Here is a 25,692-nt window from a genome sequence, read left to right as displayed (position 1 = left end):
TGATCACATCATGCATACTACCTGGGTGACAAAACGTTGCCCCGACACCTGACCATAACATTTAATGAGAGAATCATCAATGCGAGGGTCAAGAGAAACTTGGGGCACACTCGTGTTATCATTAATTGCATTGACAGAGAAAGTGGGTTTTGTGGATTCTTTAGATTCATTCGATTCAAGCTTAGGACATGTTCTTTTAATGTGACCCTTAATGTGACAACGACCTTCCTTAGAATAAGTGCTTTGCTCTTCCGACGTGATGTATCCTCCTACAATTCCTTGTGCTACCTTTTCATATGGAGTAAGCTTAGGTTTAGCAATTGTGTTAGCCTTACCCTTAAATTCATTGGAAGAATTCTTTTTTGAGAGATTGTTGGAAGATTGGTTAGAAGAGTTACAATTCTTACCATTCTTACCGTTCTGAGGGTTCTGAGAAGTCTGCGAGGGACTTGTGGAAGTCTTGCTCCCTTGTTGTGCTTCATCTCCTGTGCGAGAGCAATCGCTACCGCCTTGTTGAGATCGATTGGGTCCAAGACTTCTACATCAAACTTAATATAGTCGTCTAACCCAAAAAGGAATGCCTCTTTGCGTTCTATATCAAACTTGATATAGTCGTCTAACCCAAAAAGGAATGCCTCTTTGCGTTCATCATCCGACTTGCGTAATTGGGTACCTAGCTGCAAAACACGATTAGAAAAAGACATAACCGGCATACCATTTTGCTTGAGAGCGCGCCGATCGTCCTTCAATCGTGCGAGGTACTGAGGTGGCATAAACTGCGCCTTGAGCTTGTCTTGGAAATCAGCGCAATTGAAGGAAAGGGACGTGAATTCGTCGGCTTCCTCTAGGTGCACGGCTAACTGTGTCTCTTGCCATGCGTGGTACCAATTAATGGCATCACCGACAAGGTACATGGCTGCCGTCAAAACTTTGCTGTTTCCTGTCTTCTTAGTTGTCGCAAAATAAGCATTAAATTGATGCAACCAAGAATGAATAACCGTAGCATCCATCTTACCATCATACGTACTGAAAGTCAACTTCTCTGTGACTGGATGGTTGGAATTCGCATCGTGGCTTGCGCCACTTGAGGAACTCCCACGATCTTTGGCTGGTTCGGATTTCGAGGCAAGTACTTGTCGAATCAATTCTTGAGTGCGTAGTTCTCTTTGAGCCTCACGTTTGATCTCCAAAGCCACTCTTTGAGCTGCACGCTCGTTCTCCAAGGCTGCGCTTCGTGCTGCCGCTTCCTCCTTTCTTTGTTCTTTTCTTTCTTTTCGTTCGTCGGGTTTGCGTTCCAAATCAATGCGAGTCTCTTCTTGTTTGGCCATCATGTTAATGCGATTTGCTTCTTGTTGTGCGGCAATTCTTTCGTTTCTTTCGTCGCGCTCGCGGTCCTTAGCTTCCTGTTGTTTTGCTTTTCTTGCTAGTTGTGCCAACGCAACTCGATACATTTTTTGTTGTTGTGCCATCATGTCCAACATCGACTTGACCATCTCCTCCATAGAAGTTGGTACAACTCGTGGCGTAGATGGCGAAGGGGGAGGGTCGGGAAAATCTCTTGGTGGGGAGAACTCTTCGTCACCTCTCTCATGCTCACCACATGTATGCGAAGTATCCCTTCCGCTTTGGGTGATGACCATGCACTAAGGTCTTGGGTTCTTGAGGGTCTTGAGGTTCTTGAGGTTTTCTTTCGCTTGCAAACTGCGTTTGAGAAGGATCTTCTCTTCACCCGAGTTCTACTCCTTTCCGTGAGCGCACCCCTTGGCGGCCTTGCGCTCACACCAAGGTTGCTTTTTCCCACCCCACGTCGATTGGCCGGCCGCTAAGTGCACGGTCCACTCTCAATGAGTGAAAAGAGACACAAGGGGAGGCTGGACAAGCCCTTCTTTCCTAGGATTCCTGTCACTCTTCAAAAACACGATTAGGAATCAACACGCCCAAGCGAACTTGGGTTTGTACGACCTCAACAAGCAAAAAAAAATTCTTGTAATTCTTGTGGTTCTTTCCTTGAGTGATACAGAACACTGCCAAAGCTCTGATACCAATGTTAGGTGCAGCGGAATGAATGTTTGCGCTTTGCTCAAGATGAGTGCTCCGAACTGTGCTCAAGGTTCCTTTTGTTCTTATGGAAGGTAGAGCTTTCCGTTCTTAATGAGAGAATGCTATGATCACAAACAAAGTGAACGGACATTGTGCGTGCAAGTGTATGAGACTGAGAGATAGAGAGAGAAGAGAGATACGTCACCAGAGACGTTGTAAAACCCTCCTCCAAAGGCCCCACTCTCGTCGGCGAGAGTGGTCTACTTATGATTGCACAATCTGGTACAAATGGAATGCATGAGACTGATGCAAGTCTAGGTTATGTCGACGATGACGACGGGGATGACGAGACCGACCTAAGGGCTGAAATTTGCGATCTTCTACTGCTGTCCAAAAACGCTATGGGCTGAAACCTGCGATTAGTCCAAAAACGCTGATTTGGGGGGCTGTTTTTGTGGTTCTTTGACGCTGAAAGTCTGCAGGTTTAGGGCTGAAAACTGAGGTTCATTAAGGCTGAAAACTGATGGTCTTTCCGGGTTGAATTTGCTACTCTTCGAGGCTGAATCCGCAACTACTTCATTGCTGAAAATCGCTGCATTGTTGTGGGTGGTATTTGTTGAAAACGCTAGTCATGGGCTCCCAAAAACGCCAGGTGCTGTGGGATTTTGCTGGCGAAGATGCTGATGCAAAAATGCTATGCAATGGGACTTATTGGCGATGGTGTGCTGTTGCAAAACGCCAGGCTGTGATGCTTTCCAAAAATGCTAGTGGAAAGGGGGATCTGCTGCTTGGAAGCAAACCACCAAGGCTTGGTCTTGCTGAGAAGTTGCCTGCTGAGCTTGGCTCCTATTGCCTCTTCTGCCAAATAGTGCTAGCTCTAGTTTGCTTATATACAAACTTAGCAAAATTGCCCTATTTACTTTCCAACAAAAGTCACTTAAAAAATAATACGTGAAAAATGTCAAAAATAGGGAAAATAAGCTAAATGCACTGGAAAATTTCCCTGATGAATTCTGGTGGGAATATTGATGATCATGCTGTGTGCAACCAGAGGATATGTATCTACACTAAGTGACAGGGCATGCACGGTCTACTAATCGACTCATAAAAGTGCCAAATCACTTCTACTCTAGACTGACTGGACTGACTGAACCCTGATCATGCTGTAGCTTGTCCACGGACACATAGGGATGGATGTGTCATGTGACACCCAGTTTCCCAACAAAGTCACTTACAACAAAGTCACTTATTGATAATAAGTGAAAAATGGCTAAAATAGGGAAAATAGGTTCTGTGCACTGTAAAATTCTCCTGATGGATTTTGATGGTAATGCTGATGATCATGCTGTGTGCAACCAAAGGATATGCATCTATTCTAAGTGCGTGGACATGCACGGTCTGCGAACAGACTCACAAAAGTGTTAGAACTCTTCCTAAGCTAGGCTAACTGAACCCTTGTCATGAAGTAGCTTGTCCACGTACACATAGGGTTAGATGTGCACGTGACATCCCCTCTTTTTCAAACTGAGGTACTGGTACCGAATTGTATGGCGTCTAGGGAGATCGCCAACAACGTCTGGAATCCTGGAAAGGACTTTTCGCCGGCCCACTCTGATGCGTGGGTCATGCGATGCTTGACTTCATAAAGGTTTGCAATGTTTGCTTCTTTGGGCCACGCCGAAAGTGACAGTCATCTGTGGCTCCTTCAATGCTTCAACTTCGTCTATAGTCATGCGTCTACCTTCTTCAAGAATGTCCGAGGATGAAAATTCCTGAAACCACTTCCAACACAAAAACATGAACATACCCATTCCATGTAAAGTGACTGGAAAAATTATAGTCTTCTTTAAAGACTGTGTATGCAATGTAGATGAACATATAGACGGAGTGCCAAACCGTTCATCAAACACACGCAAACAATGGAATCGAAACTTGTCTTTCTGATCTAAATCAATCAACTGTGGCAAATTACAATGGAAATGCCGATGCTTGATGCTCAATCCTTCTTGTGCTCTCTCGGATACTGTGTCATGCCAAGGAAGAGACATGGAATGTGAGTTCTTTGAATGCAAACATTTCAGCTTTTCATGAGTAATCGGCATACATCCGGGCTCATTCATGAGTGAATCATGTTCATCGTACAATATGTCATGTCTATGAAAAGGGATCACATAAGGACGGTGACTAAAATACAAGAAAGCATCACGAATGAAACATTCAAACACAAAGTACTTCGTGTGGGGGTTCTTTGGACCTCGAATCGAGAGCCAAGATCGGTTCTTCGTGATTGATCGAATCTGCAATGAGGTTAGCTTCACTAGACAAAGTATCAACTAAACCATTATCATCGTGAACAATCACATCTTTATCCTGCAAATCATCATGCTTGTGAATAATCACATCTTGATCATGCAAATCATGTGTGTTGTGCTTGGGAAAAGAAGAGACTGAGAGAGTCTTCTTCTCCTGGTTCCTTTCAATCTTCGCCTGCACATTAGAAATGAGAGAGAAAGAATGAACAACTTGCTCCCCACGAATGACAATGGGAGAGTCACTCTTGGCATTGAAAGTGAAAGTATTAGCTGCCCAATCAATGAGAGGGTTATGCCCCGATACCATCGAATGCCTAAAAGCATATCACATCTTGAAAGAGGAGATACTATAAATTTATTGCTGAAGGACAATTGTTGAACACTGAACAAAACATCAAAGCACTCTTGCGTGATGAGAGAGTCCATACCAGGAGCGAAGCCCGACACCTCGAAAGGAGATGTCTTGCTAACCTCCATACAGGCTCTTTCAACAAGAGAGTCACTAATCACATCATGCATACTGCTTGGGTCAAACAATATGACAATACGCTGACCCTTTACATGACCATAACACTTAATGAGAGACTCATCAATGAGAGGATCATGAGAAACTGGGTCACACTCGTGTTCTCATTTATTGCATTGACAGAGGAAGTGGGTTCTGTGGGTTCTTTAGATTCATTAGAGTCAAGCTTAGGACATGTTCTTTTTATGTGACCCTTGATGTGACAATGATAACATCGACCTTCCTTAGAATAAATGCTTTGTTCTTCCGACGTGATGTATCCTCCTAAAAATTCCTTTTTCTACGTTTTCATTTGGAGTGAGCTTAGGTTTATGAATTGTGTTAGCTTTACCCTTAGGTTCATTTGGAGAGTTCTTTTTTGAGAGACTAGAGGAAGAGTGGTTAGAAGAGTTACCATTCTTACCGTTCTTTCAGCTCTGCGGATTCTGAGAAGTCTGAGTGGTACTTGGAGAGGTCTTGTTTTCCTTAGGCTTTCCCTTGTTGTGCTTCATCTCTTGGGAGAGAGCAATTGCTACCACCTTGTTGAGATCCACGGGGTCGAAGACTTCTACATCAAGCTTGATATATTCGTCCAACCCAAAAAGGAAAGCCTCTTTGCGCTCATCATCCAATTTGCGTAATTGGGTGCCGAGCTGCAAAACACGGCTAGAAAAAGACATGACTGGCATACCATTCTGCTTGAGACTGCGCCAATCCTCTTTCAACCGCGCTAGGTACTGTGGTGGCATAAACCGCGCCTTGAGCTTGTCTTGGAAGTCGGCCCAATTGAAGGAAAGGGGCGCGTCTCCATTGGCTTCCTCCAGGTGCACGGTCAATTGTGCCTCTTGCCATGCGTGGTACCAATTAATGGCATCACCGGCAAGGTACATAGCTGTCGTCGAAACCTTACTATTTCTTGTCTTCTTAGTTGTCGCAAAATAAGCATTAAATTGATGCAACCAAGAATGAATAACACTAGCATCCATCTTACCGTCGTACTTACTGAAAGTCAACTTCTCGGTGACGGGGTTGTTGGAGTCCGAATCTCGGCTTGCGCCACTTGATGAACCACCAACATCTTTGGCCGACTCGGGTTTCAAGGTGAGAACCTGTCGGACAAACTCTTGCATGCGTAGGTCTCTCTGCGTCTCACGCTCTGACTCCAAGGCCGCTCATCTTTCTTCGGCCGCCAAGCGCGCTTGCTCACGCTCACGCTCACGCTCACGCTCACGCTCACGCTCACGCTCACGCTGACGCTCACGCTGACGCTGACGCTGACGCTGACGCTGACGCTGACGCTGACGCTGACGCTGACGCTGACGCTGACGCTGACGCTGACGCTGACGCTGACGCTGACGCTGACGCTGACGCTGACGCTGACGCTGACGCTGACGCTGACGCTGACGCTGACGCTGACGCTGACGCTGACGCTGACGCTGACGCTGACGCTGACGCTGACGCTGACGCTGACGCTGACGCTGACGCTTAATAGCTGCCTTTCTTTCTGCTTTTCTCTCTTTTCGTTCTTCGGCGGCCAAGCGTGCTTCGCGATCCAAGGATGCCTGTCTGTCTTGGCGCTCACGCTCCAAGGTAACGCGTTGGGCTTCTTGGTGGAACATTATGTCCATCATCGACTTGACCAAAGCCTCCATAGGATTTGGTGCAGTTCTTGTAGTAGATGGGAAAGGGGGACGGTTAGAAAAACCTCCTGGTGGGGAAAATTCTTCTTCGCCACTGCCATGCTCATCACCTTCATGGGAAGTATCTATTCCGCTTCGAGTAATGACCATACACTGAAGTCTTGGGTTCTTAAGTTCACGAGGAACTTGGGTTTTTGTGGTTCTTGGGTTCTTGAGTCTTGAGGTTCTTCTTTCGCTTGCAATCTGTGTTAGAGAAGGATCTTATTACCCGAGCTCTACTCTTTTCCGCGGGCGCACCCCTTGGCGGCCTTGTGCTCATACCAAGGTTGCTTTTTCCCACCTCACGTCGATTGGCCGACCGCTAAGTGCACGGTCCGCTCTCAATGAGTGAAAAGAGAAACAGGGGGAGGCTGGACAAGCCCTTCTTTCTTGGGTTTCCTATCACTCTTCAAAACCACGATTAGGAATCGACACGCCCAAGTGGACTTGGGTTACGTACGACCGCAACAAGATTTTTTTTTTTCCGCGAGTTGCTTCTTTTTGAAAGATCTCTTTTCGAGTGATTTTGCTACGGCTTACCAAAAGAGATCCGGCATTACTGTTTGAAGCAAAATCCTACAGCATTTAGAAGTGCATGGAACATGTGAAAACCGGATTTTCCTTGCATTCAGGCTTCTGGACTTACCCGATGGACAAGCCGATGTCGATAGGAAAAGAGTCTTCCAAGGAGGAGAAGAAGGGCAAGAAATAGAAAAAGAAACCCATAGGGCCCAAATGACAAAAGAGAGGCGTGTTGAAGACTCCAAAGAAGGCCAATGTTATGGCTGTGATGAATAGGGGCACATCTTCACAAATTGTCCAAAGAAAGAACCAAAGGAAACAAATGATGATTCATCAGAGAGTTCCAAAGAATTAGAATGATGTGTCGGTGGACAAGAAGCCAAAGTGGCAACTGTCGAGCTAGAGGGCACAAGAAAAAGAACAAACGGGTAAGCTGGATCCATTGATAATTTGATCAAGGGCAACAACTTTCTGGCTCTCGATGCAAAGTGGATGAAAGAGGAGTAGTTCCAAAATATTAGGGTTGTACCTTGAGGCTTTCCGATTTTTAGCAACGTCTAATCCTCAAGTGGACGTCGAATTAGCGGGTTGAATCTGGTGCAGTGCGTGTTGCATGAGAGGGGAGCCACTCCACTCCTTTGTCATAGGTTACCTAGATTGAATGAAGTCACAAATATCTTTATAAGATTGTAGGGTTATTGATAGGCTGACATTATTCTGCAGAACGACTTTATGAAAAGATGTACATTGAATTGGAAATTTTCTGGATCGAACTTGTTTACATATGCTCTTTCATGTGTGTATTATTAAAGTATGCGTTGAAAAGATGAAATGTTTGCAACTTGATGATTGATTTGATGAATGAAGTACATCTAAACATTGGCTAGAGATTGGTGAGGTCTTGATGTGATGGCTAAATGAGTAAGGAATGTGATTCTAGTGCATCAAGAATTCTGTCTGGATGAGACAACCTGATACTCCTCTTAGTGCATTGTAACGGGGACGGGGACCACGTGAAACGGAAAAAGAACAGACTGAACAACTTTAAGCACTTCAAATAACAACTTAAGTGAAAGAGATAGACGACATAGGAGACCGGGAGTGGCGGAGTTCCACCCCGAGAGAGCATTGGCCCCAAACCTTGGCGTCCCTTTCGGTATTTCTTTATATTACTTGAACTCAATACAGTGCCGGTACTCGTGCTCTGCACCTTCACTCAGAAGCGTGCTAGAGACTGAGCCCTCTGCACATATTTAAAGGCCCTTGGCCTATGAAAAGCAGTAGCATGAACAACTTTAAACTCAAAAGCATCAGGTCCCCAAAAATGCTAGCGCGAAAAGCTGCCAATGCGTTTTGTGGAAATCTGTACAGTTGCCACATCAACATGTCAATGCAAATTGCGGAAGTCCTTACAGCTGCCACGCCAGCATGCCAGCGTAAAATCCGGGTCTTCTGTACTGCTGCGCCACGTCATTAGTTAAACGCAAGAGACTGAGTGTGTGTATGTGTGGTCTTGCTTTATTTTAATATCTTTAGGTCATTTGGGCCCCATTGAACAGGTTCTGTAAGTTGGTGGGACTCTTTAAAAATAGGCTATTCGACAAGACTTTACAAGTTGGTAAAACTTCTTTTGCTGCTTCTGCTTCTTCTAGGGTTTAGGCTCCTCGGTCAGGATATGGTCCTTTCTTCCTCCAAGATTCTACTGCTCGTTTGGCTGAGACCAGGGAGGAGAAGTGGCTCCGACAGGGCATTGCTTCCTTACAGAGGATGCAGGAGCGCCACCTAGGTAGCCCTTGGATGGAGGTGCAGATGCAGCAGGCTCGACAGGAGCTCCTCACCAATGAGGAGCGGCGACACGAGTTTGCCTTCCATCATCAGACATCTCAATGGACTGAGGTGGGCGACAGAGTTACTAATGAGTTTTTTGAGATTGTGGGTCCTCGCCATGCGCACACCACTGCTTGCCAGTTGAGGAGGCCCAATGGGTCAGTTGCTACAGAGCTCGAGGATATGCGCGCAGTTGCTAATGACTTTTACCGTGAGCTGCTTTCAATTGACAATCAGAGCGTCGAGATGCATGGAGAGAGCAGGTGGGGGCATAAATGCCTTGTTCAGTCACTGAGGAGATGTGCCAGAGGCTTGAAAGCCCGCTCCAGCCACAAGTTGTAGGTGGTGTCACAAACTGCTTGCGTGTCAAGCCGCTGAAGAACGGAGCTACCGGGCGAGGGGCCTTAACCCTAGAGGAAGCAGAAGCAACAGAAGAAGAAGCAACAACAGATTTTCGCAATTCACGCTGGCTTGCTGCCGTGGTAGATTGTACGGATTTTCGCGTTTTGCGCTGACTGCTGACATGGCAGTTGTACGGTTTTTCGTGATTTACGCTGGCAACTCTTGGGCATTGCTTTTGGACCAGATGCTTTTGAGTTTGAAGGCTTTTCATGTAAAAGTGCTTTTGGGGCTTAGGGCCTTTAAATATGAGGCCATGGGCTCATTCTCTGGCATGCTTCCCGGAGAAGGTGCAGAGTCTGGAGTACCGGCTTGTACTGTGTTGATGCAATATAAAGAAATACCGAAAGGGGCACCAAGGTTTGGGGCCAATACTCTTTGGGGTGGAATTCCGCCACTTCGTGTCGCGTGTCGTCTCTCTCTCTCTCTCTCTCTCTCTCTCTCTCTCTCTCTCTCTCAGTTCAGTTGTTATTGAAGTGCTAAAAGCTGTTCAGTCTGTTCTTTTCCGTTGGCACGTGGTGCCGGTCTTGTGACAGTGGTATCAAAGCATCAGGCATGTGCTTTTCTGAAAGCATACCGGTCCTACAAAAGAGCAGACAGAGCAAACCAAAGACTATTGGAATTTTACTTAAGTATCTTTGGGTCTCGACCTTGGACTCACTAGCCACTCCCACCCTTACTTCATCGCGCATCGGGGCGCTCCCGTCTTCACCGCTCATGTCTTACAGGGTATAAGCCATAAAGATCACTTGCAAGAAAAGGATCCAACATTTGTTTCGAGCTGCTGTTTTTCTCAGAGGCAGTGCCATGCAGTGGTGGAAGTCTATAGCTACCAAGGACTCGACAAGCTTTCAAGATTTTTATTTTGCCTGAAGTTATATGGTTTCTGACATCTTCCTTCGGAGTGCAACTTTTGGCAGAGTGGAGTATCCTGAAATGCTTGCCATGGAAACCCTAGCAGATTATAACTTGAAATTTCTCGACATCTCTCAGTAGATGTCTCTTCACGAGCTGATGACCTTGGAGGTCCGATGTGATTGCTATGTCTTGGGACTACCATCACCGCCAGAGGAACACTGTCTGTCCAAGAACTGATGGACCATGCTGTGGTCGGCTACGACCTTAAGGAATGAACCTAACCCTATTTTTGGTGCAGGTTTCAGGATGGAAAGTCAATCGACTTTTTGAGCTTGACTGATGTTGAGATTGCTTTTTAAGTTTGAGTTTTGTTTGAACTCGTTTGGTGATCCTATTTGGAATTTGTTTGAAATGGATGGTATCTGTTTTGAACGTGTTTTGGTGCAGATTTGAAATGTTTGACTCTGGTTTTAATACTGGTTTCATTGATTGGTGATTTTTACTCCCGGGTGGAGAAGTGAGAAATATAGTTTTGGTATTGTTTGAACCTCGGAACGACATAGACCGATGCCTGGGGAGCGTTTCGTTGTATGTTTGAAAACCTCGGAACGAAGCAGGCCGATGCTTGGGGAGCGTTTAGTTGTATATTTGAAAACCTCGGAACGACGCAGGCCGATGTTTGGGGAGCGTTCCGTTGTATGCTAGAAAACCTCCGAACGACGCAGGCCAATGTCTGGGGAGCGTTTGGTTGTATGCTTGAACCTCCAAGCGACGCAGACTGTGGTCTTGGGAGCGTTTGGTTGTACAGTCCTCTGAGCTCATGGCTCGGGCCTTTTAGGTTATTTGCGGGGGGAATGACGAGGTAGTCGTTGAGTCGGTTCATACCGCAGACCGTTTGTCTTGAGGGAGTGCTCAACGGCGCTGTTTGTTGTGTCTTGTAACATGCATATGTGAGCATTTGTGTTGCACTGTGATGTGCCAACTACTGAATATTCCTAATTGGATGAGATTGCCTGGGTATGTAATTTTAGTACATCAAGAAACTTGTGGAAGATCAGTGCGGTCCGGGTGTGATGGCTAATTTTACTATGCCGGAATATCAAGAGTTCTGACCTGGACGAAAGGAGAAGCCAACTCCTCGATGAAAGAGTCGAAAGGAGAAGCCAACTCCTTAACAAAAAAAGAGCAAACTGATTGTCCCTCTGAGATTTTTGAGCTAACTTGAGTTGTTTTGCAGATATGCTGTAATCGCGGACGATTACTCTCTTTCAGGAAGGGGGGATGTCACAAACTGCTGACGTGTCCAGTCACTAAAGAACGGATCTACCAGGCGAGGGGCCTAAACCCTAGAGGAAGTAGAAGCAATAGAAGAAGCAATAGCAGATTTCCACAATTCACACTGGCCTGTTGACGTGGCAGATTGTACGGATTTTTGGATTTCACGCTGACATGTTGACGTAGCAGATTGTACGGATTCCCACGTTTTGCGTTGACATGTTGACGTGACAGTTGTACGGATTTCCGTGAATTACGCTAGCAGCTCTTGGGCATTGCTTTTGGACCAGATGCTTATGAGTTCTAAGGCTTTTCATGTAAAACTGCTTCTGGGGCTTAGGGCCTTTAAATATGAGGCCATGCGCTCATATTTAAATACGAGGCCATGCTTCTGGGGCTTAGGGCCTTTAAATATGAGGCCATGCGCTCATTCTTTGGCATGCTTCCTGGAGAAGATGCAGAGTCTGAAGTACCGGCTTGTACTATGTTGATGCAATATAAAGAAATACCGAAAGGGGTGCCAAGGTTTGGGGCCAATACTCTCTGGGGTGGAATTCCGCCACTCCGTGTCGCGCGTTCTCTCTCTCTCTCTCTCTCTCTCTCTCTCTCTCTCTCTCTCTCTCTCTCAGTTCAGTTGTTATTGAAGTGCTAGAAGTCTGTTCAGTCTGTTCTTTTCCGTTGGCACGTTGCCACGTGGTGCTGGTCTTGTGACAGGAGGCCCTCATGGAACTTCCTAGGGGAAGCTGCCCAGGGGAGGAGGGTTTGACTCCTAGCTTCTTCTTGGAGTATTGGGAGTTGCTTGGTTGAGACCTTTGTAGTGCTTACTAGCACATTCTACACATTGTGGAGATGCCAGACGACATGAGTGAGGAATTGATCTATCTTGATTCTTATCCCCAAGTAGGGAAGCTCCTTGGATGAGGTTTGGCAAGAGTGACCCATCACCATTCTCAACTCAGCCTACAAAATCTTAGCAAAGGCTTTGAGTTTGGGAATTCAGTCGCTACTTGAGAGCATTTACATGAGACACAGACGGGCTTTGTCAAGGAGCGCAACATCCTTGACAACATTATCACCTTTTGGGAGATGACTGCCCTCGCACGTCTGGCAGGAGAGGATCTTGTGACACTCCTTGAATGTGAGAAGGCGTATGAGAGAGTTGACTCGAGTTTCCTTGAGGGCATATTGCGTTGGATGGGGTTTTCAGATGCATGGATTAGGGGAGTGTTAGCTCTCTACCGGTGTGCACACAACGAGGTGTTGTTGGCAAGGGGAAGAGGGGAACGCTTCATGCTCACACGATCGGTTCGGCTTCCCTCTTGTCCTTTTCCTGTTCCTCTTCTATGCTGAGGTGATGAGCAGGTTTTTGACCTGAGAGGAGGTTGGTTTGCGTGGACTGTGGATGCCTATTCGGGGAGATGAGCTTTTGGATGCTAAGTTTGTTGATGACTCGAGCATGTTTCCGGAGATCCGGGAGGCCAACTTGCATAGGTGTGAGCAGTCTCTTGAGGTCATCTGTCGTGTGTCGGGATCAACTGGTGGAAGACAATGGCTTTCTGGGTTGGTAGTGCTCCCATGCCTGAGTGGTCGCCTGGAGAGGACTGCAGGTGGATCCCCTAGGGACACTAGTTCGCTACTTGGGTTGTCAGGTTGGTTTGGATCTGTCACCAGAGCTCCTCTTCTCCTTTCCATAAGGAGGAAATCATTCCATTGGAGCTCAACATGGCTTTCTCTTACTGGCAGGGTTGTAGTTGCCAACCAGGTGCTTTTGGCTACTATGTGGTACATCACGTCTTGCTAGATTTTCTCGAGCTCTTGCATTAGCCAGCTCGAGAGGTTGATCAAGAATTTTTTGTGGTCAGGGCGAGACACTTGATCGGCTCAGACCAAAGTCTCCTAGCAAGTCATCACTTTACCTTGCTCTCGGGGATCATCGACCTAGCATTGCAGAGTAGAGCCCTTCTGGGAAGCTTGTGGTTAGAGGACTTCTTCTAGGGGAGGAGCCTTGGAAGGAGATGTTGCTACATTGGATTCGTGCTTGGGTCCCACACACGGACGGCCCATGGAGCCCTTCCACACGTTGGATTTTCACAGAGATGTGCAGAGTAGGCCTTAGTAGAAGATAGGAGGATCGCTTTGCTATGAGCCTGCTTCGGTCTTGGGAGCTGTTGCGGGGTAGCATTAGCCCACATGCATTGAGGAGCGTTTGAGGCAGCCACTTGTTTGGAACCCTATGGTCAACACACAGTGAGGCCACATGGTTAGTAACAGACCTCATGCCATGGCAGAGGGTCCAACCCACACCTTTGGGGACTGGTTGCAGTTTACAGTACTTTCTGAGTGGATTCAGAGCATTTAGCTGCAAGACATGAGGGGGGTGCAGAGCACGTGTCAGGATATTGTAGAGGCTCTACCTGTAGAGTGGCACACCCCTCTGAAGGTGGTAGCTTCCTACTGGAAGGGGGCTTTCACGCGACTTGAGGTCCTCGTTTCAGTTAGGGCTTGCTCAAACAAAGGTTCTTGCATGCTCTTCGAGGTTCAGAGGGAGGGTCGCCTCCGTTGAGTCACCGTCGAGGCATTGGCAGTGACGGAGTGTTGCTTTCAGCGGATTAGAGTTGTGGGCATCAATGGGCGGACTTGTGTCATAGACCCCGACCTGTCAGATCTTGAGTTAGGATTGGCGGCTCTGGGTCTGGGACCCTTTGGTGCGAGTGCAGTGGGACCCGTGGGAGTGGTTTTGGCGGATCCCTTTACTCCAGCTGATCACCCGGGGACCCCTTCCTCTAGTACACAGCTCCACTGGGTCGCCACATATTGATAGCGTGGAGAGAGGCTCGTCCTGCCACACTGATTCACTCGCAAGAGGATGGTCTCACGTCCGAGTTCTTGGCAGGATTTTGGGAGGCGCTTGTGGAAAAGGGGACCACTGAGGCGAGTCACCATGTTCTAGTGGCTAGTTGTACATCGAGCTACTACAGTTGGGAGTTGGTTGGTGCACAACGGCCTCTCTGTAGTTTTTTTTTGTGATCACCCACTTTGAGACTCTGCATAACTGTCTGTGGGACTGCCCCATGGCACAACAGGTTTGGCTTCGAATTCTTTGGTTGAGGCTTGCACTTTGTACAAGTAGCTGGTACACTTGCCACTTGGGGTGTTGTAGCTTGGTCCACACTCACGGGCCCTTCACTTCGTTATGAGATGGCTTCAGTCAACAGGATGATTATGATACAGAAGGACCGACCTACACTCTAGCCCGCCATAGAGCTCGTCCCTTAGGAGTGGAGCAGAGATAGAGAGTGGTGTTGGGAGCTCATCTGCAAATTGTGGTTCATTTGGCAAGCCCGCTGCTTCAGCATCTTCGGGGCTCGATCCATCCCACCGGCAGAGATTGTCCGTGACATTTGGCTGGAGCTGATCCATACACTTAGCAGATACTTTGAGAGACTTCAGGGCAGCTCCGACCGCATGCGGGGGCGCTGCGAGGCCTTCTTGCAACTTTGGCGCCCAGGGCCCTTCTTCACCATAGTTCATAGCGTGCCTAGACGACAATACCGTCCACCAGTGTAGTGTTTCCTCTTCCCATTGTTTATTTAGCCATCATTGTATACTTCGTCTTTTCATTGTGAGAGTCTCTCCACATTTTAATGTACCCTATCTAGGAGGGGCAGATTGTAGCCCATTGGGCAGTTTTCTTAACTAATAGAAGGATCTTTTTCTTGCAAAAAAGGAAAAAAGACTAGAAAAGAATTTCTCAAGGACAAGATGATTAGTGCGAAATAAAATCTTTGACACTAATGTCAGGTGCAACGGAATTGAGAGAGAAGGTAGAATCGAACAATCACACTTTCATAATCTTTGTTCTTTCCTTGCGTTTAATGAATGTGACTTGGTGTCATTGATGTTTCTTTTAGAGATATCAGTATGCCTCTGGTGTAAAGCGACGAGCTTTGCTGTGGTAGTAACTCCTCCGCGTGTCCAGTGGCAGCTCTAAAGAAGTCTGTGATCTGTCTCTGAGATTGGCTAATCTTTCCTCTCATCAATCTCTCTCTGTGTCTGCGCAGCTCGAGCAAAAACAAACCCTGGCATCTTTGATCCTCGTACCGCATGACTCTAGAGAATGGTCCAAAGCCCTCTCTGAACAAGCAATGGAAGCGGCCTCGTATCTTGTAGTAAACGGGGCAGTGGCATGTGTAGTGCAACTCTGTCTCAGGCTCGATGTCACACATGGGGCATGTCCTGGCCTTTGCTGGTACTCCGGTGTATCTCCCAGTCTCGATCCGCAGCTGGTGTGAAGATGTGCGTATCTGGCCAATAGCACATCGTACCCCATGAGATAGGTGAGTGTCCATGTATCTGGACCTCATCTCAAAACCATCCTCCGTAAGTTGGAGGAGATGCTCTCTGTAGAAAGCCATCTTCGTGCCTAGCTCCTGTACTGGCTGTATCCATGTCCTCTTGGTGTCTAGCTGGGTCAAGTCCTGGCGAATGAGCCTGGTGATCTCGGACTGTGTAAGAGTCAGAGAGGGCGCATCCAGTGAGTACTGGAAAGGAGGCAATCTGTCTATGCTGAACCCATGCGCCTGAAACCATGACGTCATCTCTCCATACCAGCATGTTGCATCTCCCTGCACGGCTAACTGTCGAGAGGACTCAAGTGCAAGGCGTGCATATGTGTCTCTGGGGAGTTCCCACATGCGGTGTATGAAGGAGACCGATCTTGTGAGCGCCTCAACCACCAATGGGGAGGTAGCTAGCTCTGCTCGTATAATAGCACGTGGTACTGAAGTCTTGGCCCTAATGAGCCGCGAGATCATAGAGACCAGAGGCTTCTCCATGTCCCCCTATCCATCATTGCGGCTTGTCCTCCCGTGATGGTCCAGTGAAGGTCCCCAAATCTCAGCTCCATAGAGTAATACAGAAGCCACCAGAGTGTCAAAGAGCTAGAGCTTCGTCCGAGGCTCCTGAAACTGGACCTGTGAACACATCCTTTCCAATTTACCCAATGCTGCATGGGCTCTGGTCAATCGAGTCTCTGCTGCCCTCCTCAATGAAAATGCTGGCCCACTAAAAACCACTCCAAGGTAAGTGTAAGCATCTATATACTCCACCTTCTTCTGTCCGTATGTGAAAGCGGGCGTTGACCTCCTGATCCACTGTGGAGTTGTATTAAATACCATGACCTTGGTTTTACCAAGGTTGACGGACAAACCACTTTCTTGGGCAAACCTATGCAAAGCATCCAGGTGATGTTGCATCCCCTTCGGAGAGTCAGAGATCAAAACAATATCATCAGCATATAACAATAGTGGAATCCATGTCCCCGCCAGCTGTGCACCTCTATCACCATCTCTCTCAATGTAGTTAGAAACCTCATCTACATACATACCAAATAGAGTAGGAGAGAGCGGGCAGCCCTGCTTCACCCCAATAGTGGAGTAAACCGGTGTGGATAGACCCTTTGGGGTGCGTACATGCCCCACTACTGACCTGTATAATGCCATGACCCCCCAAATGAGCTCCGTGGGTACTCCCATCTGCTGTAATCTGCGCATCAATCTTGCTTTGGGCACTGTGTCAAATGCTTTACGGAAATCCACAAAGCTGCAATAGATCCGTCTCCCACGCGATCTACCCTCCTCAATGATGGCTCTGAGTGTCAAGATATGGTCAAGAGTAGAAAAACCCCTCCTGAAACCTGCCCGCCCGGCTGCGCGCATCCCCTCCCTCTCTGCCCATCTACTCAACTGCTGCTCAAGAATAGATGCGTACAACCGTGCCAGTGTGTGTCCAATCATGATGGTGCTATAGTTCCCAGGCTCCATAGGGTCTCCCGACTTGAAGATAGGTACAATAGTAGATAGGTTCCAAGTATCAGGCAAGCCCTCACACATGGCACGGTTAAACATAACTGCTAGAAGCTCTGCTAGTAAATCTCTGGCATGCATGAAATGCTCAGCCACTAAGCCATCATGATCATATGCTCTCCCAGTCTTCATCCTGTCAATGGCCTTCCTCACCATCTTAGCGGTGAAAAAAACACATGTGTGCGGGCATGGATCGGGGGGGTTGGGAAGGAGGGCTGCTCAGGAACTGTGTACAAAGATGATGATGGCCCCAGGCCTCTGTAGAGGTAATGGCAAGGGGGGGGGGGAGTGTTCATGGAAGAGCCTCCACGCCTCACGTGAGTCTTGACTCAAGAATAGCTTGTATAGATCCTGCTCTAGGCGAGCTAGAAATGCCCTCTTCTTCCGCCGCACTAGGCGTCGGTAGTCAATCTGTGACTGCCTATGAATGATGTTCCCCAAAAGCACCTCCCTCTGAAGTCTAGCTCTAGTGTCCCGGCATTCCTCATCATACCAACTGTTCTGGGGCATGCTCCATGAACGGCGTCTCTGCTCAGGCTAGGTATGTGGGTATGCCTCTGCTGCTGCATCATATAGTGTGTGTGTCAGTATAGTAGTAAGCTCCTCCAGAGGTCGCCTTGGCTCCTCTGTGCACAGGCGTTTGTAGATCCCATCTATGTATACAAAGCCTGTCTCCCGCGTGAAGGTGTAGCGAGTAGGGGGTGCTGCCCGTAGCCTGTGTGCTACACTAAACTGAAAAGAAATGGTCAGCGATACAAGAGCATGATCCACTGCCACACCAACGGATCTGGGTCCAACCATGAGGTCCTGAATACTAGAGATGAGGCTTGGTTGTGCCATGACATAGTCCACTGTGCTCGCTCCATGTCTGTGTGGGAAGCATGTGAAGCCTCCCGAAGCAGGAAACCTCTGTAGGCCATTCAAGATGGCCAGTCCATGTGCGTGGCCCATGTCTATCGATAAAGTGTCGTCCATACTCAGTATATTCCGCATCGTGTGATAGTCTGGACAGGCCCGTCCCTACAACATCTAGCTCTCTCAGCATCTCCTCTGAAGTATCATAAAACACTGTCTGGTGATGGGCAGTCCTAGCATTGAAGTCCCCTAGAATGATAATGTCACCATCTCTAGAGAACTCCCATATGTCATCATTCAAAATAGAAAAGGGGGACTGTCCTTTGGGTGATGCATAGCCCGACGTACGCGGGGGAAAGTAGCAAATAGCAATGTAGAGATATCTGCCTGTCTCTGCTTTCAATCTCACCCACATGTACCTAGCCTGCTCATCCTTGCGGGCTATATGTATTAATGGCTGCAAATCCTCTCTAAATAACACTGCCACTCCCCCCGAGCCCCGTCCTCTGTGTTCTGATCGTGTCTCCTGTCTGTAAGCTATCTCCCATCTGTATCCACTGATGTGAGGCATGGATTGCCCAGGGGCCTGGTGTGTCTCAGAGTAGAAGATGATGTCTCTTTCAGAAAAGCTATCCTCAAAAGCACCCACATCAAGACGCATGGATCCATTACAGTTCCAGGCAGCCACTTTGAGTGTGGTCCCATAAGTCTCACACCGTCATGTGGAGCGTTGCTCCAGTATTACTACTCTTCCATCTCGGTAAAAGGCAATCTTGCCTTTTCCCCTTGCCGCTCTTATCTCCGGCATTACTTCCTGCATATGAGCGATTTGCGAGAGGGTAAGATCATCCCCGAGAAAAATGCCCGTCTCTTTAAGAGTTGGCCTTTTCTTCAAGAAGGACTTCTTTGCTTCCATGGAGGGAAAACGAAGGATGAGTGCCCTTTCTTTCGAGGTTTCCCCACTGCTTCCATTTTTCTTTATGTTGCCCACTCTCCAAGCTCTTGTGTGCGTCGGCTCATGAACCCCCATCAAGGCCATGAGTTCTTTTACCTCTTCGTCTACATTGCCTTTGTCTTTAAGACCGCAAATTCTCACATGTAAAGCACGCACACGTCTTCTTTGCTCCTTCTCTAGTGTCTGATTAATGATAGTGGGTGTGGACGTGGACGTTATCTCCTTGCCTTTTCCTTTCTTGGCCACCTCGATCTATTTCTCGGCTTCATCCGCCTTCTGCTGAGTTTTGGTAAGAACATCCATCCAAGAAGTCGTCATCTCTTTGTGTTGCTCTTCTCCCTCTTTAATGGCCCGTACTTGCTCCTTGATAGTGTTGATTTCTTCAATTACTGAGGGTCGCAATTCGCCCTCTTCCAGTGTGCTGCTTGATCGTGCTTCGGCGAGATCTTTCTTGAGTGACGCAATCTCTTCGTCCTGAGTCGTCACTTGGTCTTCTAGTGTGTTTATCTTGCTTTCTTGGATCAAGACGCGTCCTTCCAGCATTTTTATTGTGCCCACTAGATTGTGGTTCATCTTGGTAATAGTCTCCGTCATTTCCTCTTTGCACTTTTGAATGGCATCCTCTAGGGGGTCGGCTTTATCAACCAGCTTCCTCATGCTTAATCACTGTCTGGAAAAGAGCCACTAAGCGCACATATGCATCCACACTATGCATACATTGTCTCCCGCATTAGGCATACATCCGCATCAAACATTCCACTGTGGGTAAAGGTACAACCACAGCCCACTGCGGGCGTCAGCCTTAGGACCAAAATAATGGGGGCTAGGGCGAGAGGCGAGGGGGACTAGGGGGGCGAGGGCGGAGAGAGAGAGAGAGAGAGAGAGAGAGAGAGAGAGAGAGAGAGAGAGAGAGAGAGAGAGAGAGAGAGAAATGAAATGAAATGTTATATTAACGTCTTCAAAAGGCCAAAATGACCTATGAGACCAAAAAGTTACAATTGGTGAATCTGATACCATGTCTGAGTACGGAAATTACAAAGTTGCCAAGTTAACAAAGAACTAACACTAAAACACTAAGGAGAAAGGAAATAAGGGGGGTTGGAGGGGCTCGTGGGTTCAGATGAAATCTCTCATTGGTCGCTGTCGGTCTCATCGACCTCCTCCATGGTCAGAACTCTAGTTGGGCGTCTTGCGCACACAGAGAGAGAGAGAGAGAGAGAGAGAGAGAGAGAGAGAGAGAGAGAGAGAGAGAGAGAGAGAGAGAGAGAGAGAGAGAGAGAGAGAGAGAGAGAGATGCACTAATGGGATCGCAACCAACCCACCTCAAGGGCCGTTGAAACTTGACACCGTTACCAATGTGATATTTGCTTTAGATTGCGTAAATGGAATGTATACAGGTGCAACACCTCAATGCAAGACTCTACTCAACTCGATGCATGCTAGTGCCACTGCTAGCTCTTTGAAATGCACGTCTGGCGCTAATCTGATCTGCTCATGATATCCTACTCAATGTGGGTTGCGGATGGCCACCAGAGTGTAGATTTGGAGCTAATTTGAATTCTGCACACCCGATGTGAGAGGAATCAAGGGCAAATGCTGGCCGCAAAAGCGCAAATCTGAGGCGTAAAAACGCAGCAGATCTAAGGCCTATGTAGGTTGAAAATGAGGGCAACTATGGGCAGAAGATGCTTGTCTCCAAGGCTGGAGGTTAGAGCCTGAGAGAGGGGGGAATATTTAGGCTGATGAGACTTTCGCTGCTCCAAAAAGCCTGGCAGATGAGGGAGGTCGATCTCAGGAAAAAGCCCTAGAGAGCCCCAGATGGGGGTGCCCTGGAAATATGGGTGGAAGGTGAGAAGATGGGTCGCTTTTATACGGGAAAAATTTGCTAGAATTCCGAATTGCCAGCTGGCTTTCCTGGATGTGCACATGTGCACATAAGTGACTTTCTAGCACTATTTCAACTGTATCTCATTAAGTAGTAATGCCTTGTACCTGGGAACCGGGAGCGACATGTTCCTTTAACACTAACTACATGCTTGTGTTGTTGGATGCCCACTGAAGTGTAACAACGACTGTCAAACACGTGTACAAACCTTTTATGCAAGAAAGTTCGAAGTTTCTGGAACTAAATCCCTAGGGGGGAATATTTAGGCTGATGAGACTTTCGCTGCTCCAAAAAGCCTGGCAGATGAGGGAGGTCGATCTCAGGAAAAAGCCCTAGAGAGCCCCAGATGGGGGTGCCCTGGAAATATGGGTGGAAGGTGAGAAGATGGGTCGCTTTTATACGGGAAAAATTTGCTAGAATTCCGAATTGTCAGCTGGCTTTCCTGGATGTGCACATGTGTACATAAGTGACTTTCTAGCACTATTTCAACTGTATCTCATTAAGTAGTAATGCCTTGTACCTGGGAACCGGGAGCGACATGTTCCTTTAACACTAACTACATGCTTGTGTTGTTGGATGCCCACTGAAGTGTAACAACGACTGTCAAACACGTGTACAAACCTTTTATGCAAGAAAGTTCGAAGTTTCTGGAACTAAATCCCTAGGACTCTGAAGACAAACCTTGGCTCTGAGGACATAGTAGTAGCATGTCCATGTGGCACATCGAGCCATGTGCAAGTGACACTTTTAAGACAGTGCTATTTATGGGATTGGCTGTGAAGTTAATGTAGCATGTCCATGTGGCGCACACAACCATGTACACATGATAGACATTCTAACAGGCATGACCATTTTAGTTTTTTAGTTTTCTTTTTTTTGGGTTGTAGTCACCCTTCGCGAGTTGCCAATTGAGTTATGCAGGGCATGCATTTGGCAGAAAAGTTTATTTGGAGGGCAAGTGAGCGCTTAGTTATAAGTTGAGCTTTTGAGCCTTGTGCTACCAGAGATATATTTCACAATAACTGTCTTTTTGGGTATATGTATTACACACATGTATTTACTATCCGTCTTTGTATATGTGTCGTTGTTTTGCAAGGATGTATGGCCGTGTATGTATGCATAGTTCATGCATACCTTTGCTTAAGGTGTTTATGCTTCTGCCTTCTCTCTTTTATCTTGTTCAGAAGGTTGTGGTACAATTCAAGAGTACAGATAGATTATCGCTCTTTATCCACTATCGCTATTTTGTATGTATTTATGATGGCAAAGATTTTGTGCTGATTAGAATTGGAGGTCTTGGGTTTCTAAACAGTGCACATGTCCTGCATGCATTAGGAGCTACACCAAAAGGGGTTCTAAGAGCCATGGGTGTTCAAGGTCTGACAATATATCATGTGAAAAGTCATCTTCAGGTAAATATCTAAAATTTCGCTTACAGGTTTCTCTTTTCTTTGGTTCTCTCATGACATGCTTTGATCTTATGCTGGGATTCTTACAGAAGTATAGGCTTGCAAAGTACATTCCTGAATCTGGCAAAGAAGGTAATTTCTTGTCCTCCTGTATTTTTTCTTGCCCCATGCCTTTTATCCAGGCTGTAGTATAGGCCATTTAAATGGGTGTTGCTGACAAGAGGTGTGTTGTCACAATATATAAGCCGGTGCCTGGCTGCGTATGAAGACCACAACTTGTGTTAAAGCCTTAGTTTTAATTGGTGCTGCTCTCTATGTGTACAACTTGTTACTTTGGAGAATTGTGTGCGCTCGTGAAGAGCTACCTTGGTGGTAGCTTGGCTTCAATATTTGTTGCACTTCCAACAGTTCCAAGTAAAATCTAAGAGCAAAAGCAAAGCTTGTGTATAGCCAAGCTTGTAAAAAAGTCCCTGCTTTTTTGAGTCCATCAAGAGCATCCAGCCTTCTGGAGTCTTAACATTCCTCTTTAATTGATTAGGGGAGAAGCTGGATGGACTGCCAATTATACCAACCAACACTGAAGCTGCATCGTGGGGCTCTTATCACATCCAATAATGTTTGTTATGCTTGTGCAGACAGTGTTTGCTTGTATTCGATTAGTACTTTATTTTTCTTTCTTTGTCAGTCATTAAAACAAATGAAACATTGCTTTCTTAAACAGTAGTTTACAGATTACGGAAGCTTTGCGGATGCAGATGGAGGTTCAGAAGCGATTGCATGAGCAACTGGAGGTATCTATGCATGCAGTCCTCATTGCACTCCTTGTCTACGGTTGTGTCAGCGTCAGGGTTCTCGTTAAGGTGTTCTTACTTTCGGGCAGGTCCAGCAACAACTACAATTACGGATGGAGGCCCAGCGCAAGTATCTGGAGAAAATAATTGAAGAACAATGGAGGTTAAGTCTGAATTTGAAACTGTCAACAGTACCCGAAGAGTGTGGAGGCCCTAAGCTATTGGAACCACAGACAGGAGAGACTCCGGAGACAAATGCAAATCAATCTGGTGCTTCTCATGATCAAAAACTTCTTGTACCTGAGACGAGTCCAAGCTCTCCAGCACATCGTGCAAGTGTGTCATTTGAAGACACATCGCACAGACAGAGTTCATCAGAAGCAGCAGAGTATGGGGATGAAGCGATTGGTCAGCCACCTTTCAAAAAAACGAGGGTGGGGCATGGAACAATGGAGGGGGGCAATGTGGATGTTTGTCGTTATAACATCTTGCAAGCGAAGGAACCTTGACTACCCAAATTGTCTTAGAAGCAGACAATCACAGTGCTACCCTTTCAAGGATGGGTCTGCTTAATTCGTTATCTTGTCAAGACTTTTTACTAGCTATTGAGATGCTGCATGAAGAGGAGCGCATCTCGGTAGTTGTCCAAGGCTTCAGAAGCTGTAGCAGAGGGCTTGATGAGGAAGTGCGAATGCACGACAGGATTCCTATGTAATAGTGTATAAGTAATGGATGGGCTTGGCAGATGCAGACATGCACGTATATGTAGTGGAAGAGCCAGTGCAAATGGCTTTGTTCAGACAAAAGCTGTATCTTTTTTTTAAGAAGTAGCTAATTATTTCTTGATGATGGCAGAGTCTCAAATCTGTTTTATGGTTTAAACGGCACAACCCTGTATAATGTGTTGGCCTTCTTTTAAACAGTTAATCTTTGCTTAACGCCATATGCTATCCGCATCGAGGTCGGGCCTTTAGCGGTAACAGCTTGAAATTGCTATTTCCAGGAGACTTGGTTTGGTGGCCAGCTACCTTCTTTTTTTTAAGTAATTATCAGCAGATGGTTGAAAATAGGTCCGTGCAATTTTGAGCCTGTTGATTAAGAACATTTGCAATGAGTAAATAAATACATGAATATACAGGTTACATGCAAGTCGGCAATACCTACTTTTTTTCTAGAATAAAATACACTCTTTTACCGTCTATCTGGCTCTGTTTTCGATCAAACAAGAAAACGAGCACTCTGTTGAAGTTAGAAAAGTACCTTATTAGTTGGTTTCGATGTGTAATACGAAAAGAACCTTGCCTCACTTTGAAAATACATGTAACTAGCTGGTCATGTTATGTGAGATTAGTTGTAGAGTTTGATGTGATTTTGCGGTTTGTCTTCAATGATGGTTCGGTTATTTGCACATGACAACTTCTCCCTTTCTTGCTCTCACTTGCATCTTTCTTTCAAATTCTCAAAAAACACAGTGCAGGACGCACGATTATTCTTAGCTTTGGAAGGAGATTTTTTGTTTCTCTAGATTTTTGCATCAATCTCCATATAACAGTTGCTCATTTATCCATTCTGATTGTATTGATGTATGAGTAATCAGTTTTTTTATAAAGCCTTTAGACGCTTTTGTTAATGTACAATTGCCATCTTAGTATAACAATCTGTAAGTCTAATATTGTTTTGATTATCAGTTTGTTAACTTTAAAGCTACGGCAATATCGATTAATTTTTTTCACTACAATGTGTTGTCAGACAGCTCTATCAAACCAGCAACCGATCACAATGTCGGAAAAAAGTTATTAAGTAATACATCTTTCTGGAGTAAACATAGTATAGTTCACCAGACTTTATTTTAGACAAATGCCATTCTCTTATAATTAAAAGTTATTAGTTATGCTATTCTTCCTTGAAGTATACGGAGTATAGCTTAAGACAATCCGTTTTAGATGCACAGCATTTACTTTCAAAAAAGACTCAGCAAGATGAGATTACAATCCAAGACTTCCCTTGCAATGAAGTAAAATTCTAGGATGGTTTGGTGAAACAAGCTCCTTCAAGAAGTTCTTTGTATCATAGTTGCTGTTTGTTTATCGAAATATAGGAAGCTGCTACTTCTACATGTTTCTATCTTCTTCTCTCTAAAGTTCTCGTGTTTTGCTATTGTTATGTATACAATTTTGAGGCGCGTTATAAGTGGCATCAGAGAATTTTGATCTTGCAACCATGGAGACATACAAGAGAAACATTAATGGGAGGGAAGATTCAATTCGACTACTTCACATGGATTAAAAGTAGGATGTCTCATCAACAACAAAACGTGATGCATGTGAGGATCTAACAACAATTCTGTGACGAGGAAGAAATTTTCAAGGAACAAATCGGTGTCTTTGCAATGGAGGAATAAAAGCAAGAAATCATTGGTTTCATGATCAAGAGAGAAAGAGATAAGTCCTATTTTTGTTATTCTGATGATTTTATTGCTTATTGAGTATGCATATTTTGTTTATTGGTTGTCTCAG

General features: G+C 46.2%; 1 protein-coding gene across 2 annotated transcripts in view; it reads left to right on the top strand.

Moving 5' to 3' along the window:
• LOC147435348 (myb family transcription factor PHL7-like) overlaps positions 1-23,834 on the top strand; it is a 47,928-nt gene extending 24,094 nt beyond the window's left edge. For both annotated transcript variants that reach the window (XM_086488409.1, XM_086488408.1), the window contains 5 exons: positions 22,312-22,388; positions 22,475-22,517; positions 22,924-22,975; positions 23,107-23,176; positions 23,266-23,834. In XM_086488409.1, coding sequence (XP_086344535.1) covers positions 22,312-22,388; positions 22,475-22,517; positions 22,924-22,975; positions 23,107-23,176; positions 23,266-23,685 — 662 coding nt within the window. In that variant the 3' untranslated portion in view covers positions 23,686-23,834. The remainder of the gene's footprint in view (positions 1-22,311; positions 22,389-22,474; positions 22,518-22,923; positions 22,976-23,106; positions 23,177-23,265) is intronic.
• Positions 23,835-25,692: the final 1,858 nt, after the last annotated feature.

Source organism: Adiantum capillus-veneris, chromosome 18 (assembly GCF_014529385.1).
Source record: "Adiantum capillus-veneris isolate H3 chromosome 18, ASM1452938v2, whole genome shotgun sequence".
Lineage (NCBI taxonomy): Eukaryota > Viridiplantae > Streptophyta > Polypodiopsida > Polypodiales > Pteridaceae > Adiantum > Adiantum capillus-veneris.
Note: the sequence above shows the minus strand (reverse complement) of the source record. Positions and strands in the feature narration are given on the sequence as shown.